Raw genomic sequence first — 13,184 nt, 5'->3', positions numbered from 1 at the left:
GCTACTCAGGAGGTTGAGGCAGGAGAATTGTTTGAACCCAGGAGGCAGAGGTTGCAGTGAGTTGAGATCACACCACTGCACTCCAGCCTAGGTGACAGAGTGAGACTCTGTGTTAAAATAATAATAATAACAAAAGAAATATTTTAATTACTTGTTAGCCTGACAGCAGATTTTTGCCATAAAGCAAAATTATAATTACCATAGTGTAGATATCTTACTAGACTTCTTCAGGTACTATATGAAATTTATCGTCAACGTTATCATCATACCATTATCAGTATTAAGTTTACATTGTGTATAGGACACTATACTAAAAGTGCCAAATGATATGACATAGTGCTTTTGCCCTGAAAGGATTTTACCTCCAATTGTAGGCATCAGACACAAAATTAATAGTGTTTGTGGTTAGTATATCCTGAGTGTCCTGATGGTTTGTATTGATGATTTTGCTCCAGTCCTTGCCTCTCTCCAAAAGAGCTTCATTCCTATGTAGTTTCACACCTGCTCTGTCATTGACTAGATGTTCTGTTGTCTCAGCAATTGAAATGCGAAATTGGAAACCCAGCTCTCACAACGTAATGCTTTTTTCTGACTACCTGCAACAAAGAATGTCAGACAAGGAAAAAATCCCTGAAGGCCTAGAGGGATAGAATGAGAGGGCTGGGCTATATAAAGCAGGGAAGGGGCCAGCCTTGGTGGCTCATGCTTATAATCCCAGCACTTTGGGAGGCTAAAGAGGGCAGATCACGAGGTCAGGAGTTTGAGACCAGCCTGGCCAAGAGGTGAAACCTGGTCTCTACTAAAAATACAAAAAAATTAGCTGGGCGTGATGGCGGGCACCTGTAATCACAGGTACTGAGAAAGCTGAAGTAGGAGAATTGCTTGAACACAGGAGGCAGAGGTTGCAGTGAGCCGAGATCATGCCAGTGCACTCCAGCCTGGACAACAGAGCTAGAGTCCATCTCAATAAATAATAAAATAAAATAAAATAAAACAGGAAAGGAAAATGTTTCAGTCAGGGCCAAAAATTTAATTTAAAATACAAAGATAAGAATGTGTGGGAAATAATGAATAGATTATTTGGGGCAGAAAGATTATTTTGTTTCTTATTATTATTTCCACAAGTATGTAATGAGTAGTAGTATATAGAGGATCCTGTTGATGGCAAAAAAAAAAAAATTGGAAGTGTTTGAATAAAATAATGAGGACAACTGCCAAAGAGCAGTTTAGGAAAATGAACTTTTTTTAGCATTGTTTTCACACTGGAGGTAATAAGGGATTAATCTATTATGATAACAGTAGGGGAGAAACAGAATGGATAGTAGAGGCTGGGCATGGTGGCTCACACCTGTAATCTCAGCACTTTGGAAGGCTTAGACAGGTAGATCACCTGAAGCCAGGGGTTCGAGAACAGCCTGGCCAACATGGCAAAACCCTGTCTCTACTAAAAATGCAAAAAAATTAGCATGGCGTGGTGTCACACACCTCAGGAGGCTAAGGCATGAGAATCACTTCAACCTGGGCAGCAGAGATTGGCAGTGAGCTGAGATCGCACCACTGCATTCCAGCCTGGGCAACAGAGTGAACTCCCTCTCAGTAAAAAAAAAAAAAGAATGGATAGTAAAGGAGAAATTTGAGGAAAGAATTAAATGAGACTTTGTGAAAAGAATACTCAGTGCATAACTGGAATATTTTTGTTTTGAGCAGCTGAACAAGTAATAGGATTGTCGCCAAAGTCAGATTGCAAAGGAGTTGGTTTGAGGAGTGCATAAAAGGGGAGTAGGCAAAGAGCTAGGAAGAGAAAACTAAGGAAGAAGATTTCAGGAAGGAATGTGTGGATAATAGTGTCAAATGCTACTGAGAAGTCAAGGAGAGTTAAGAAGAGAAAAATAGAGTAGAATGGTGAACTTAATGGGCAAAAGCAGATTGTAATTAAAGAGTGAGGGTCAGGTGAGATGACTCATGCTTTTAATCCCAGCACTCAAGGCCGGATGATCACTTGAGCCCAGGAGTTCCATACCAGCCTGGGCAACATAGTGAGACCCTATCTCTACAACAATTAAAAAATAAAAACTTAAGCCTGGTGGCATGCATCTGTACTCCTAACTACCTAGCTACTCGAGAAACCAAAGCAAAGGGATTGCTTGAGCCCAGGAGTTCAAGGTGGCAGTGAGTGGTGATACCATGCCACTGTACTCCAGCCTGGGCAACATGGAGACACCTTCTCTCCTTTAAATATATATATATATATAAAGACATGGGAGGAGCAGTCTAAACTATTCTTTGAACAACTTTGATTTTAAAAGGAAAGAGCAATACAGGGCTTTTAAGGATGTTGAAAAATTTCAGAGTTTTGAAAATATATATATAAATTATAGTGTTAAAACTAATAGATGAGGTAGGGGTTTATGTCCACATTTTTTCATCTGTAACATGTTGATGTTGATACATATTATAAAAATAGAGTGAGAGTGATACTCTTATGAATAGCAAGGTTATTACATCTGTATTGTGGGATCTTGCTGCTGCTGCTGCTGTTGGGTTTTAGTTGTTTTCACAGCAGGGGACAGTACATGGTAGGAGGGAGTGTTTTTTAGTTGTGAGCTTTTTTTCCTTGAGCTATAAATATTTAAAATAAATTTGAATATTAACATGCCTTTCTGTTTATATTCTGTATGATCATGAAATGCTTGAAGTCTGTTGCTTCTTTTTAAAGCAAACAACTAATAACCATAATTTTTCTCTTAAATTTCACCTACCTCAGAGTTTTTATAGTGTAAAACTGGTAGCACTGTCAAAACAACTCTGACATTCTTAGTTACATATACTCAGGATACTGACAAATGTTTATGAGTACATGGATTTTGTTTTATTCTTTTAAACTATGTATTAGTACTATAATTACTAGTTCTTTTGAGGACACAATAGTAACTGCATAACTGATCTCCATATGGGTTAAACTCTTAGTAGCACAGTGATATAATTAGAACTTCCATGTATACTTTCTGATATGGTATGGTTTTATCATAAAGATTTCATATACTCTAAGAAAACTTCAAGGAATTTCACATGGATGTAATAAAAAATTTCACCTCCTCTTGAGGTAGCATAGTGTAAGTCATTATAAAATTTAAAATGGGCATAAGTTTATTTTATAAAATCCATTTCTGTTTCCCCTTCTCACTTTTCTTATACCGCTCTTCCTCTCCCTTTTTCCCCCTCTCTGTCCCTCCCATTTCTCTCCCTCCTCCTCTCTCTCTCTCTCTGTGTGTCTCTCCTCACTCTCTCCTTGTGTGTGTGTGTGTGTGTGTGTGTGTGTGTGTGTGTGTGTGTGTGTGTGTGTCTGCCTGTCTCTGTCCAACATTAACTGAGGTAAAAGTGCCCTGTATTTTTTCTAAAAAAGCTTTTTTGGATGTGTTTCTAGATTATCTGCTAAACATGTGTGCTTTTCCTTAAAATTTACAGAAAACAGAAGTGACTATGCTCTTGTATATAGCAGACAATCTAGCCTGTTTTCCATACCAGACACAGGAAGAGCCGTTGTTTATTATGCATCATATAGACATTACACTCTCAGTTTCTGGTAGTAACCTACTGCAGTCATTCAAGGAGGTAAGTTACACACATTACTATTCTTAATGCATCTATCAAAGTGCAGGCATGCTGTTTTCACTGTTTTGTTTCTTATTATTCTTTTCACAAGTATATAAAATCTTTCTAAGTGAACTTAATGAAATCTGGGCAGTACTTAAATTAGCTTGAATTGGGAGAGGAAGTACATTGCCACTTCTATTTAGAAAGATCTAAAATACATATATGGATTGCTCTGTTGATAAGCCATCCCATTTATTTCTCTCACTTTTCAAGGACTGACCTTAAGTGTTTTGCATCCATTCATATATTCATTTAAACCCCATTTTAAAACATTATTCTGTAAATCTTGAATGCTGTAATCACAGCATTACACATGAAAACATATAGCTTATTTATAGACAGAAAATTTATGGCACCATTGACTTTTTTATTGCTTAACTACAGCACCGTAATAGAGTTGGAATCTTGTGCCCAAAATTTTTTGTTGAATCTTCTGTCGTGACTTTAGGAGAAATGGAATTTATTTAATTACAGAAGTACCTGCTCTAGCACTAGGCACCTAGTAATCACTCAGTAAATTCTTTACAAATTTAATAGAATATTCTCATGTACCTAATCATTCAAATAGATGTCATTTTATACATTTGTATTGCTCAAAACTCAGCCTTGTCAGGCTAGTAAATCAGACCGATTATTTTAGATGCTTCCAAAGGGCTAGAATTGCAGAAGTGTCTAAACCCTTACTATTTGAAGTGTAGATCACACACCAGCAGCAGTGGTTTCACCTAAGAGCTATTAAAGCTGCAGAACTTCAGACCCCACCCAGATCTGCTGAAACAGAATCTGCATCTTTAACAAAAGCCACAAATGTTAATATGCACATTTAAGTTTGAGAAGTTAATTATTTCCCAGGAGCTTCAGCCCTCAGCTTCTCTTATTTTACCTACTTACTGGTATGGCTGTCCTTTTAAATGTTTCTTCCAGTTTTGAATAAATGTTATTATAATGTGCTCCTCCCCGCCACACGCACACCTCTCAACCGGCTTAAATTCAGTTAACTTTGTTTCTAAGAGCAAGCATTTTCATAAAGTACAAAGAAACAGGATTTAAGTCTTCAGAGAAAGTTGTTTACTATCTTGCTGAAATGTTCTTGAAAAGGAGAGTTTGATAGAAGCTGGGAATGTTCAAGATTACTTTATTTTCCTCAGTTCAATTATAATTGCTACTTTTCCTCTATAATGGCTTACCTGTGCACCAAATTGATACTTTTATAACTGTCTTTTATTGCTATGTTTAGAAGAAAATTGTTTCCCTTTGAATGATATTTCACAAGGATTTTTTTTGGAAGGAGTGGTTGTGGGGGAGGGGTAGATATTATATATAATTTTATTTAGTTTTAGAAGCTAATTATCCCCTAAGGATTACATCGCCATTTGTTGATATAAAGTCAAGAGATTTATAAAATATTAGTTTAAGGAAGCTTTTTCAAGCTATTTAATGGAGTATACTTATATTTATTAGTGGCATTTTGGCTTTTTTGTTTATCAAACAATTTTTTCTTTCAGTCTATGGTAAAGGACAAAAGGAAAGAGAGAAAATCATCACCTAGTAAGGAAAATGAGTCAAGCGAGAGTGAAGAAGAAGTTTCCAGGCCTCGGAAGTCACGGAAACGTGTAGATTCAGATTCAGATTCAGATTCAGAAGACGATATAAATTCAGTGATGAAATGTTTGCCAGAAAATTCAGCTCCTTTAATTGAATTTGCAAATGTGTCCCAGGGTATTTTATTGCTTCTAATGTTAAAACAACATTTGAAGAATCTTTGTGGATTTTCTGATAGGTAAGGTTACATAAGCAGTGAGAGAAAAAACTTTACTCTCTCCAAATGATAAATATGGGCCAGGCATGGTGGCTCACGCCTGTAATCCCAGCACTTTGGGAGGTGGAGGTGGGCAGATCACTTGACGTTGGGAGTTTGAGACCAGCCTGGCCAACATGATGAAACCCCATCTCTACTAAAAATATGAAAATTAGCTGGGCGTGGCGGTGCACACCTGTGATCCTAGCCACTTGGGAGGCTGAGGCTGAGGCAGGAGAATCGCTTGAAACCTGAGAAGTGGAGATTACAGTGAGTTGAGATTATGCCACTGTGTACTCCACCCTGGGCAACAGAGCAAGACTCTGTCTAAAAATAATAATAATAATAAATATGAAACTCAGTTTTGTTTGCATGCTTATTTTAATGTTAGAAATGTTTCTTTTTTAAAAAGGAGTTTGTTCTCTTGCTGTATAGTATTCTGTTGTGTAACATGCCATAATTTATCCTTTCATTAAAGGGAAAAAAACATATTCCTTTACTTGGTGATAATGCATTACAAATTTAAAGGACTTATTTTGTTGATTTCCTTAAAAAGAATCAGGCTAACTTTAAAATAGATTACAAGTTTAAGTTTTTAAAGAGCTCTGTAGTAACAGATATAAACCAACTAAACTGAGCTCCAACAGAACTCAAATAATCTTTCAGGTACTCTATAAAATAAGAGAGAGAAAAGGTACAACTATTATAAACACCCTGTAGTTTTACCCACCATTAATCATTAAAGTTATTTCTTTTCTCCCTATACCCATGGAATTTTGGTCATTTTTTACCTTCATTGAAATCTAAGATTAGGAATCACAAAGTGAAATGTTACAGGCCATCTTGTCAGTGGCGAACTGGAAAGAGTGTGTTTCATATAAAGAGGTCATTTAAGTGGATCTGTCTCAAGTTTCCATAAGCTTGTTGCCAAAGGAGAGGGTGGGCATGATGTGGCCAGAGCTCCCACTTTTTTCAGGAGACACTAGAAATCCAGATTTTTAAGAGCAATATCTCTGTATTTGATTAAGACAGTGTCTCACTCAGATGCCGAGGCTGAAGTGCAGTGATGCAATTATAAACTCCTGGGCTCAAGTAATCCTCCCACTTCAGCCGCCTGAGTAGCTGGGAGTACATATGCATGCCACCACACCCAGCTAATTCTTTAAATTTTTTACTTGTAGAAATGATGTCTAGCTGTGTTGCCCAGGGTAGTCTTAAACTCCTGGCCTCAAGTGATCCTCCCACCCTGGCCTCCCAAAACTCTGAGATTATAGGCAAGGGCCACTGCTCCTGGCCTTATAAGCAATATCTAATGTTAAATGTTGGCAACATACAAAATAATTTAAAACCGTGTAAGGTTTTGAGGCAATGCTAAGGAGTTGCAAAGATTTTTAAGTAGAGTTGTTAATAACCTGAAACAGGTTTATAAACAATCATTCTGGCCACTATATAGAGAATGGATAGGTGGGATGGGGGTGGGGGCAACTAGTAGAAAGAAGTAAACCAGTTAGGTGGTATTAAGGAATTATATTGAAACTATCCTAGGATCACAATAGTATTAAAAATAGACATGAGAAAGTAATTTTGTTAATATGATGCTTCCTGCCTATAATTGGATTTCCTCAAATATGTTGCTTCCATAGTTTTAAAGTTCTTTGTTTTGTTTTCCCAAAACAGTAAAATTCAGAAGTACTCTCCATCTGAATCTGCAAAAGTATATGATAAAGCGATAAACCGAAAAACAGGAGTTCATTTTCATCCAAAACAAACACTGGACTTCCTGCGGAGTGACATGGCTAATTCCAAAATCACTGAAGAGGTGAAGAGGAGTATAGTAAAACAGTATCTAGATGTGAGTAGTAAAACCAAAAGCTTTTACTTCTCATAAGGACTTTTTTGAAAAGTAAATTTGGGGGGCCGGTGGGGAGATAACTATCTCTTTTACATTGAATGTGAGCTTCATGAAATACCGAGATAATTGTTCTCTATGTGGTTTTAATGAGTTACTTTGTCTTTCCCATTGGACCCATGGCATCCTAATTATTTTTTCTTAGGAAACAGTAACCCATGAATAATTTTATTTTAGTAAAAATGAAAGGTTATAGGAAAACCTGTATGTGTGTTCTGTAGTTGTCCCCTGGTATCCATGGGAAATTAGTTCCAGGTCCCCTCAGGGATACCCAGATCCTCTGATATTCAAGGGCCTAATAAAAAATGGCATAGTAGGCCAGGCGTGGTAGCTCATGCCTGTCATCCCAGCACTTTGGGAGGCCATGGCAGGTGGATCACTTCAGCTCAGGAGTTTGAGATCAGCCTGGGCAACATGGCAAATCCCCATATCTACAAAAAATACAAAAATTAGCAGGAGGCAGTGGCATGCACCTGTAGTTCCAGCTACTCAGGAGGCTGAGGTAGGAGAAGCGCTTGAGCCTAGGAGGCGTAGGTTACAGTGACCCGTGATAGCACCACTACAGCCTATGCTGGGTGACGGGAGTGAAACCCTGTCTCAAAAAAATTAAAGCATAGTATTTCCATGTAACCTACGTACATCCTTCCGTATACTTTAAATCATATCTAGCTTAGTTATAATACTTAATATAGTGTAAATGCTATGTACACATTTGTTCTACTACATTGTTTTTAAAGTTGTATTTTTTTTATTGTAATGTTATTTTTTATGCTGACATTTTCCAAATATTTTTTGATCCACCTTGTATTTCATAAGAGGTAAAACTGCAAGCAGTCATCCTCTTACCCTGTTTGGCCATTCTGTTCCTTTTCTGACAACCAATATTATTAATTTTTCATGTATTCTTTTTTTTGTTTGAGACGGAGTTTCGTTCTTGTTATCCAGGCTGGAGTGCAATGGTGCAATCTCGGCTCACCGCAACCTCTGCCTCCTGGATTCAAGCAATTCTCCCGCCTGAGCCTCCTGAGTAGCTGGGATTACAGGCACGCGCCACTATGTCCAGCTAATTTTTTGTATTTTTACTAGAGACGGGGTTTCACCATGTTGACCAGGATGGTCTTGATCTCTTGACCTCGTGATCCACCCGCCTCGGCCTCCCAAAGTGCTGGGATTACAACAGGCTTGAGCCACCGCGCCTGGCCCATTTAGTCTTACATGAGTAATGCCAATATATATTTGTATATATTCTCACTTAACAAGTATGTCAGTGTGTGTATGTAAAATGTTCTTTTAAATTAGAGACAGAGAATAGAATAGAGGTTACCAATGAATGGGGAATTGTTTAATGAGCATGGAGTTGCGGTTTGCAGTGATTAAAAAAAAACAAAAGAAACAGCTCTGGAAATGGATAGTGGTAATAGTTGTACAACATGCCAATGAATTATACATTTAAAATGGTTAAACTGGTAGGCTGGGTATTGTGGCTTACACCTGTAATCTTAGCACTTTGGGAGGCCTAGATAGGAGGATTACCCGAGTCCAGGAGGTCCAGGCCAGCCTGAGCACAAGGGCAAGACCCCATCTCTACAAAACATACAAAAATTAGCCAGACACAGTGGTGCACACCTGTAGTCCCAGCTACTAGGGGGGCTGAGGTGGGAGGACCACCTAAGCCTGGGAGGTGGAGGCTACAGTGAGCCTTGATTGTGCCACTGCACTTCAGCCTAGGTGACAGTGAGACCCTGTCTCAATTTAAAAAGAAAAAAAGAAGATTAAGCTGGCAAATTTTGTTATTTATATTTTACCACATTAAAAAAGTTTTTTAAAATATTTTTCAAACTGGAGGACTATCCTAAAAAATAAAGTTTTATATTTTGTTTGTTTGTTTTTTGAGACGGAGTTTCGCTCTTGTTACCCAGGCTGGAGTGCAATGGCGCGATCTTGGCTCACCGCAACCTCTGCCTCCTGGGTTCAGGCAATTCTCCTGCCTCATCCTCCTGGGACTACAGGCACATGGCACATGCCACCAATCTACTTAGTCCAGGTGTGGTGGCTCAGGCCTGTAATCCCAGCACTTTGGGAGACTGAGGTGGGGAGATCACTTGACACCAGAGGTTTGAGACCAGTTTGGCCAAATTGGCAAAACTCTGTTTCTATTTTTCTTTAAAAAAAAAAAAAAAAAAAAAAAAAAAACTAGGCCGAGCACGGTGGCTCACGCCTATAATCCCAGCACTTTGGGAGGCCGAGGCGGGTGGATCATGATGTCAAGAGATCGAGACCATCCTGGTCAACAAGGTGAAACCGTCTCTACTAAAAATACAAAAATTAGCTGGGCATGCTGGCGCACGCCTGTAGTCCCAGCTACTCGGGAGGCTGAGGGAGGAGAATTGCTTGAACCCAGGAGGCGGAGGTTGCGGTGAGCCGAGATCGTACCATTGCACTCCAATCTGGGTAACAACAGTGAAACTCCATCTAAAAAACAAAAAAAAAAAAAAAAAACTACTTTAAAGCAAGTAGCTGAACATAAAAATAAGGTTTTGAACTAAGAATATAATCTCTACAGTGGCTTTCATATTATTCATTGACTTTGCAAACCTGACACTCTAAAATTTAAAAATATTTTAGTTAACATTTAAAATTTTTTAATATTCTTTGCTTCCTCGTGAATCCTCTTATCTTTAGCAGAGTAAAGAGGGTTAGGGTTAGTAGAAAATGTCTATCATTAATTATTACCTGGTTACTTGATGACTTGGACCAAGGGTCTGCAAACTCTGGCTGTTTTTATATCTAACCCTTTGCCTGTTTTTGTAAATAAGACAATGTTTCTACTGAAAACAGTCATGCCCATTCATTTATTTGTCTGTAGCTGCTTTTGTACTACAGTGGCAGAGTTGGGTAGTTGTGACAGACTATATGGCCTTCAAATGAAAAATATTTACCATCTGGCTGTTTCCAGAAAATGTTTACCAACCCCTGACTTAGATGATGGCTAACATCTGTTTCACCCACACCAAACTACTGCCATAGAAAACATTTAGGAATTTAACAATCTTGCTTGAAATATTTACTTAAAATTCTGAAATAAATATCTATTTTTTGTAGTTTAAACTTCTCATGGAACATCTGGACCCTGATGAAGAAGAGGAAGAAGGGGAGGTGTCAGCTAGCACAAATGCTCGGAACAAAGCAATTACCTCACTGCTTGGAGGAGGCAGCCCTAAAAACAATACAGCAGCAGAGACAGAAGATGATGAAAGTGATGGGGAGGATAGAGGAGGAGGCACTTCAGGGGTGAGGCGGAGGAGGAGTCAACGTATTTCGCAGCGTATTACGTAAAATGATTTTTATGTGCTTATATATGTCAGTCTATTAAATGTACACCAAGTAATGTAATACTTAAAAGAGAAAACATTTTGTAGATAGAGATTCTCTACTTACCCATTTATACATCCTTTTGTAGAAAGTATAACATAAAAGACAATAAAAAAACAGAAATGAGATTTATCCAGCATAAAGGGTTATTAATTTTTCTTTGAATTGTATTAATGTGTGTTATTTTTATTGTTGCTAAGTTTTATGTAGCTTTATGGTTCATATGTATATATAATTTTATATATCAATAAGAGTAAAGACACGGGTACAAATTAAGAGTTATATGGTTTTACAAGTATATGTTAACCCCTTGGCGCTGGCGGTCACGGTGCGTCTCATTGCCGGCAATGGAAGTGTGCCGGGAAATCCCAACTCCCGGCGTCAAGGGATTAAAAGCAATAAAAACAATAATTTCACTAAAATTCTTCTGTGTAACACTTGGTCTTTTTTCCCCCTCCCAATGTTTTAGTCATTGAGAAGGTCAAAACGAAATTCAGACTCTACGGAGTTGGCAGCACAGATGAATGAAAGTGTTGACGTCATGGATGTCATCGCTATTTGCTGTCCAAAGTACAAAGATCGACCACAAATTGCAAGAGTAGTACAGAAAACCAGCAATGGCTTCAGTGTTCAGTGGATGGCAGGCTCCTACAGTGGCTCCTGGACTGAGGCTAAGCGCCGTGATGGCCGCAAACTGGTGCCTTGGGTAGACACTATTAAAGAGTCAGACATTATTTACAAAAAAATTGCTCTAACGAGTGCTAATAAGCTGACTAATAAAGTTGTTCAGACTTTACGATCCCTGTATGCCGCCAAGGATGGGACTTCCAGCTAATGAATTTGTACATGCAGCCAAATTTACAGGAATTTTTTTAAAAGGCAGAAAAACTTGAAATATCAACATTCTGGCAAAAAAAAAAAATCAGTTTTATGAAGAGTAAGTGGAACCTGGGATGCAGGAACGAAAGAAGGAAATGTTGGGCAAACATTTTTGTGGGAGCTCCCTTCGCTGTTGTGCAGCAGAAACAGATTCTCAGTTCATTTTTACTCCCACTGTATTATAGTTTAACAAAATTGTTTATATCTTGGAAAAAAAACTTTCTGTTTAAAAAAAATAAACAAGTGAATGTTGGAAATTAGTCTGTTAATGTTCTTAATAAAGTGTTCTTGGAGTTTAACCTAGCAGCGGATGGCTTTCTTTAGCTTAGCCCAGTTTCCAGGGAAGCATTGTTTTTTCCAGGCTGTAAAATGGCAGAATCTCCTGGATATATAATTTATTCTGTTGAAAAAAAAAAAAAAAGCATGCAGTATCTGTGACCTATCTGCAGAAGGAGTTTTTGTAAATGTAGATTTTGATGTATTAGGTCACCCTGAAAACAATACAAGAAAAGGGATCCCCAGGTAATCTGGTGGAGCAAATACTGCAATAAATTTTTTTACTTCTCTTTGTTACTTGTCTGTTTCCATTTGAATTTCTTATTGTAAAAATCTGTTTAAATCCATTTATATTATTTTGCAGTCTTTTATGTAAAATTTATTATATCACTGGTTTTCAAAGCAAAACATAAAATATTGTTTATACAGTTTGTATAGGCTGACTTCTGAATAATTGGTATCGATTATTTTCATTCCCATAAGAGGGTGTAAACAATTAACTCCAGGGTTTTATTGTATCCTGCAATATTTAGTATTAACTATATATGATTTAGCACTGTGCCAAACACATTTTCAAGAGTACATTTTGATATAAAAAGAAACTATAGTTTATTCCTTGTATGCTTCAATTTCTTTCTAGTGCTGTCATGATGCTGATATTTATTTTTGAAACCTCGGGTAAAGGTAACCTGCTCTTTGGAAAACCAGCATTTCTCTTAGTTAAAATGATGTCATGTTACTTTAGAAATAGAGTTGAGATGAGTATAACACTTCATAATTACACTCACTACATTTTTCACAAATTATTTTTTAATGCTGAAAAGAGTAATTTTACTTGTTGAGATGTTTATTCATTTTCTATTCTGAAAGCTTTCTATTCATAAGTCTTTTGGGAACAGTTGTCATTTACACATGACTTACTGTAGATATCTTGACTAAATTGGGAGGGAAGTGTTTAATCATTTGATTTGTATAGTTGACACTCAGGAATAGTAATGCCTAAAATTTACAGTGGATGAGGTCTGTTTCAAGTTTAATTCTTTTTACAAATGGTTTACTTATTTTTAAATCACTTTGAAAAGATTGACCTCCAGAATGCTGTTTTATGAAATTGGCAAATGAAGGTATTCAATTTTTGAGGAAGAATGACATTGCCACAAAATACCTTTTTGTGACACCTATTAAACCACTATGAAAATAACTTTTCAGGATCTATTTCCTATGTGGAATTATTTCAAATGCTTTCTTCATGGAAATGTTTTCTCTCTCTTCATTTTCTTCCCCTTACTTGCATGT

At 37.4% G+C, this 13,184-nt stretch overlaps 1 protein-coding gene across 3 annotated transcripts in view; it reads left to right on the top strand.

Annotated features, from left to right (window-relative positions):
- Nucleotides 1-12,185, top strand: part of NIPBL (NIPBL cohesin loading factor) — a 198,499-nt gene extending 186,314 nt beyond the window's left edge. For 2 of the 3 annotated variants that reach the window (XM_002745070.6, XM_035291672.3), the window contains 5 exons: nt 3,466-3,612; nt 5,160-5,434; nt 7,130-7,304; nt 10,464-10,652; nt 11,203-12,185. In XM_002745070.6, coding sequence (XP_002745116.1) covers nt 3,466-3,612; nt 5,160-5,434; nt 7,130-7,304; nt 10,464-10,652; nt 11,203-11,568 — 1,152 coding nt within the window. In that variant the 3' untranslated portion in view covers nt 11,569-12,185. Of the gene's footprint in view, nt 1-3,465; nt 3,613-5,159; nt 5,435-7,129; nt 7,305-10,463; nt 10,694-11,202 lie in introns of all 3 variants that reach the window. The other variant, XM_008992160.5, reaches the window with a different exon arrangement.
- The last annotated feature ends 999 nt before the right edge of the window (nt 12,186-13,184 follow it).

This window comes from Callithrix jacchus, chromosome 2 (genome assembly GCF_049354715.1).
Source record: "Callithrix jacchus isolate 240 chromosome 2, calJac240_pri, whole genome shotgun sequence".
Classification (NCBI taxonomy): domain Eukaryota; kingdom Metazoa; phylum Chordata; class Mammalia; order Primates; family Cebidae; genus Callithrix; species Callithrix jacchus.
This window is presented reverse-complemented; position numbering and strand designations above follow the sequence as displayed.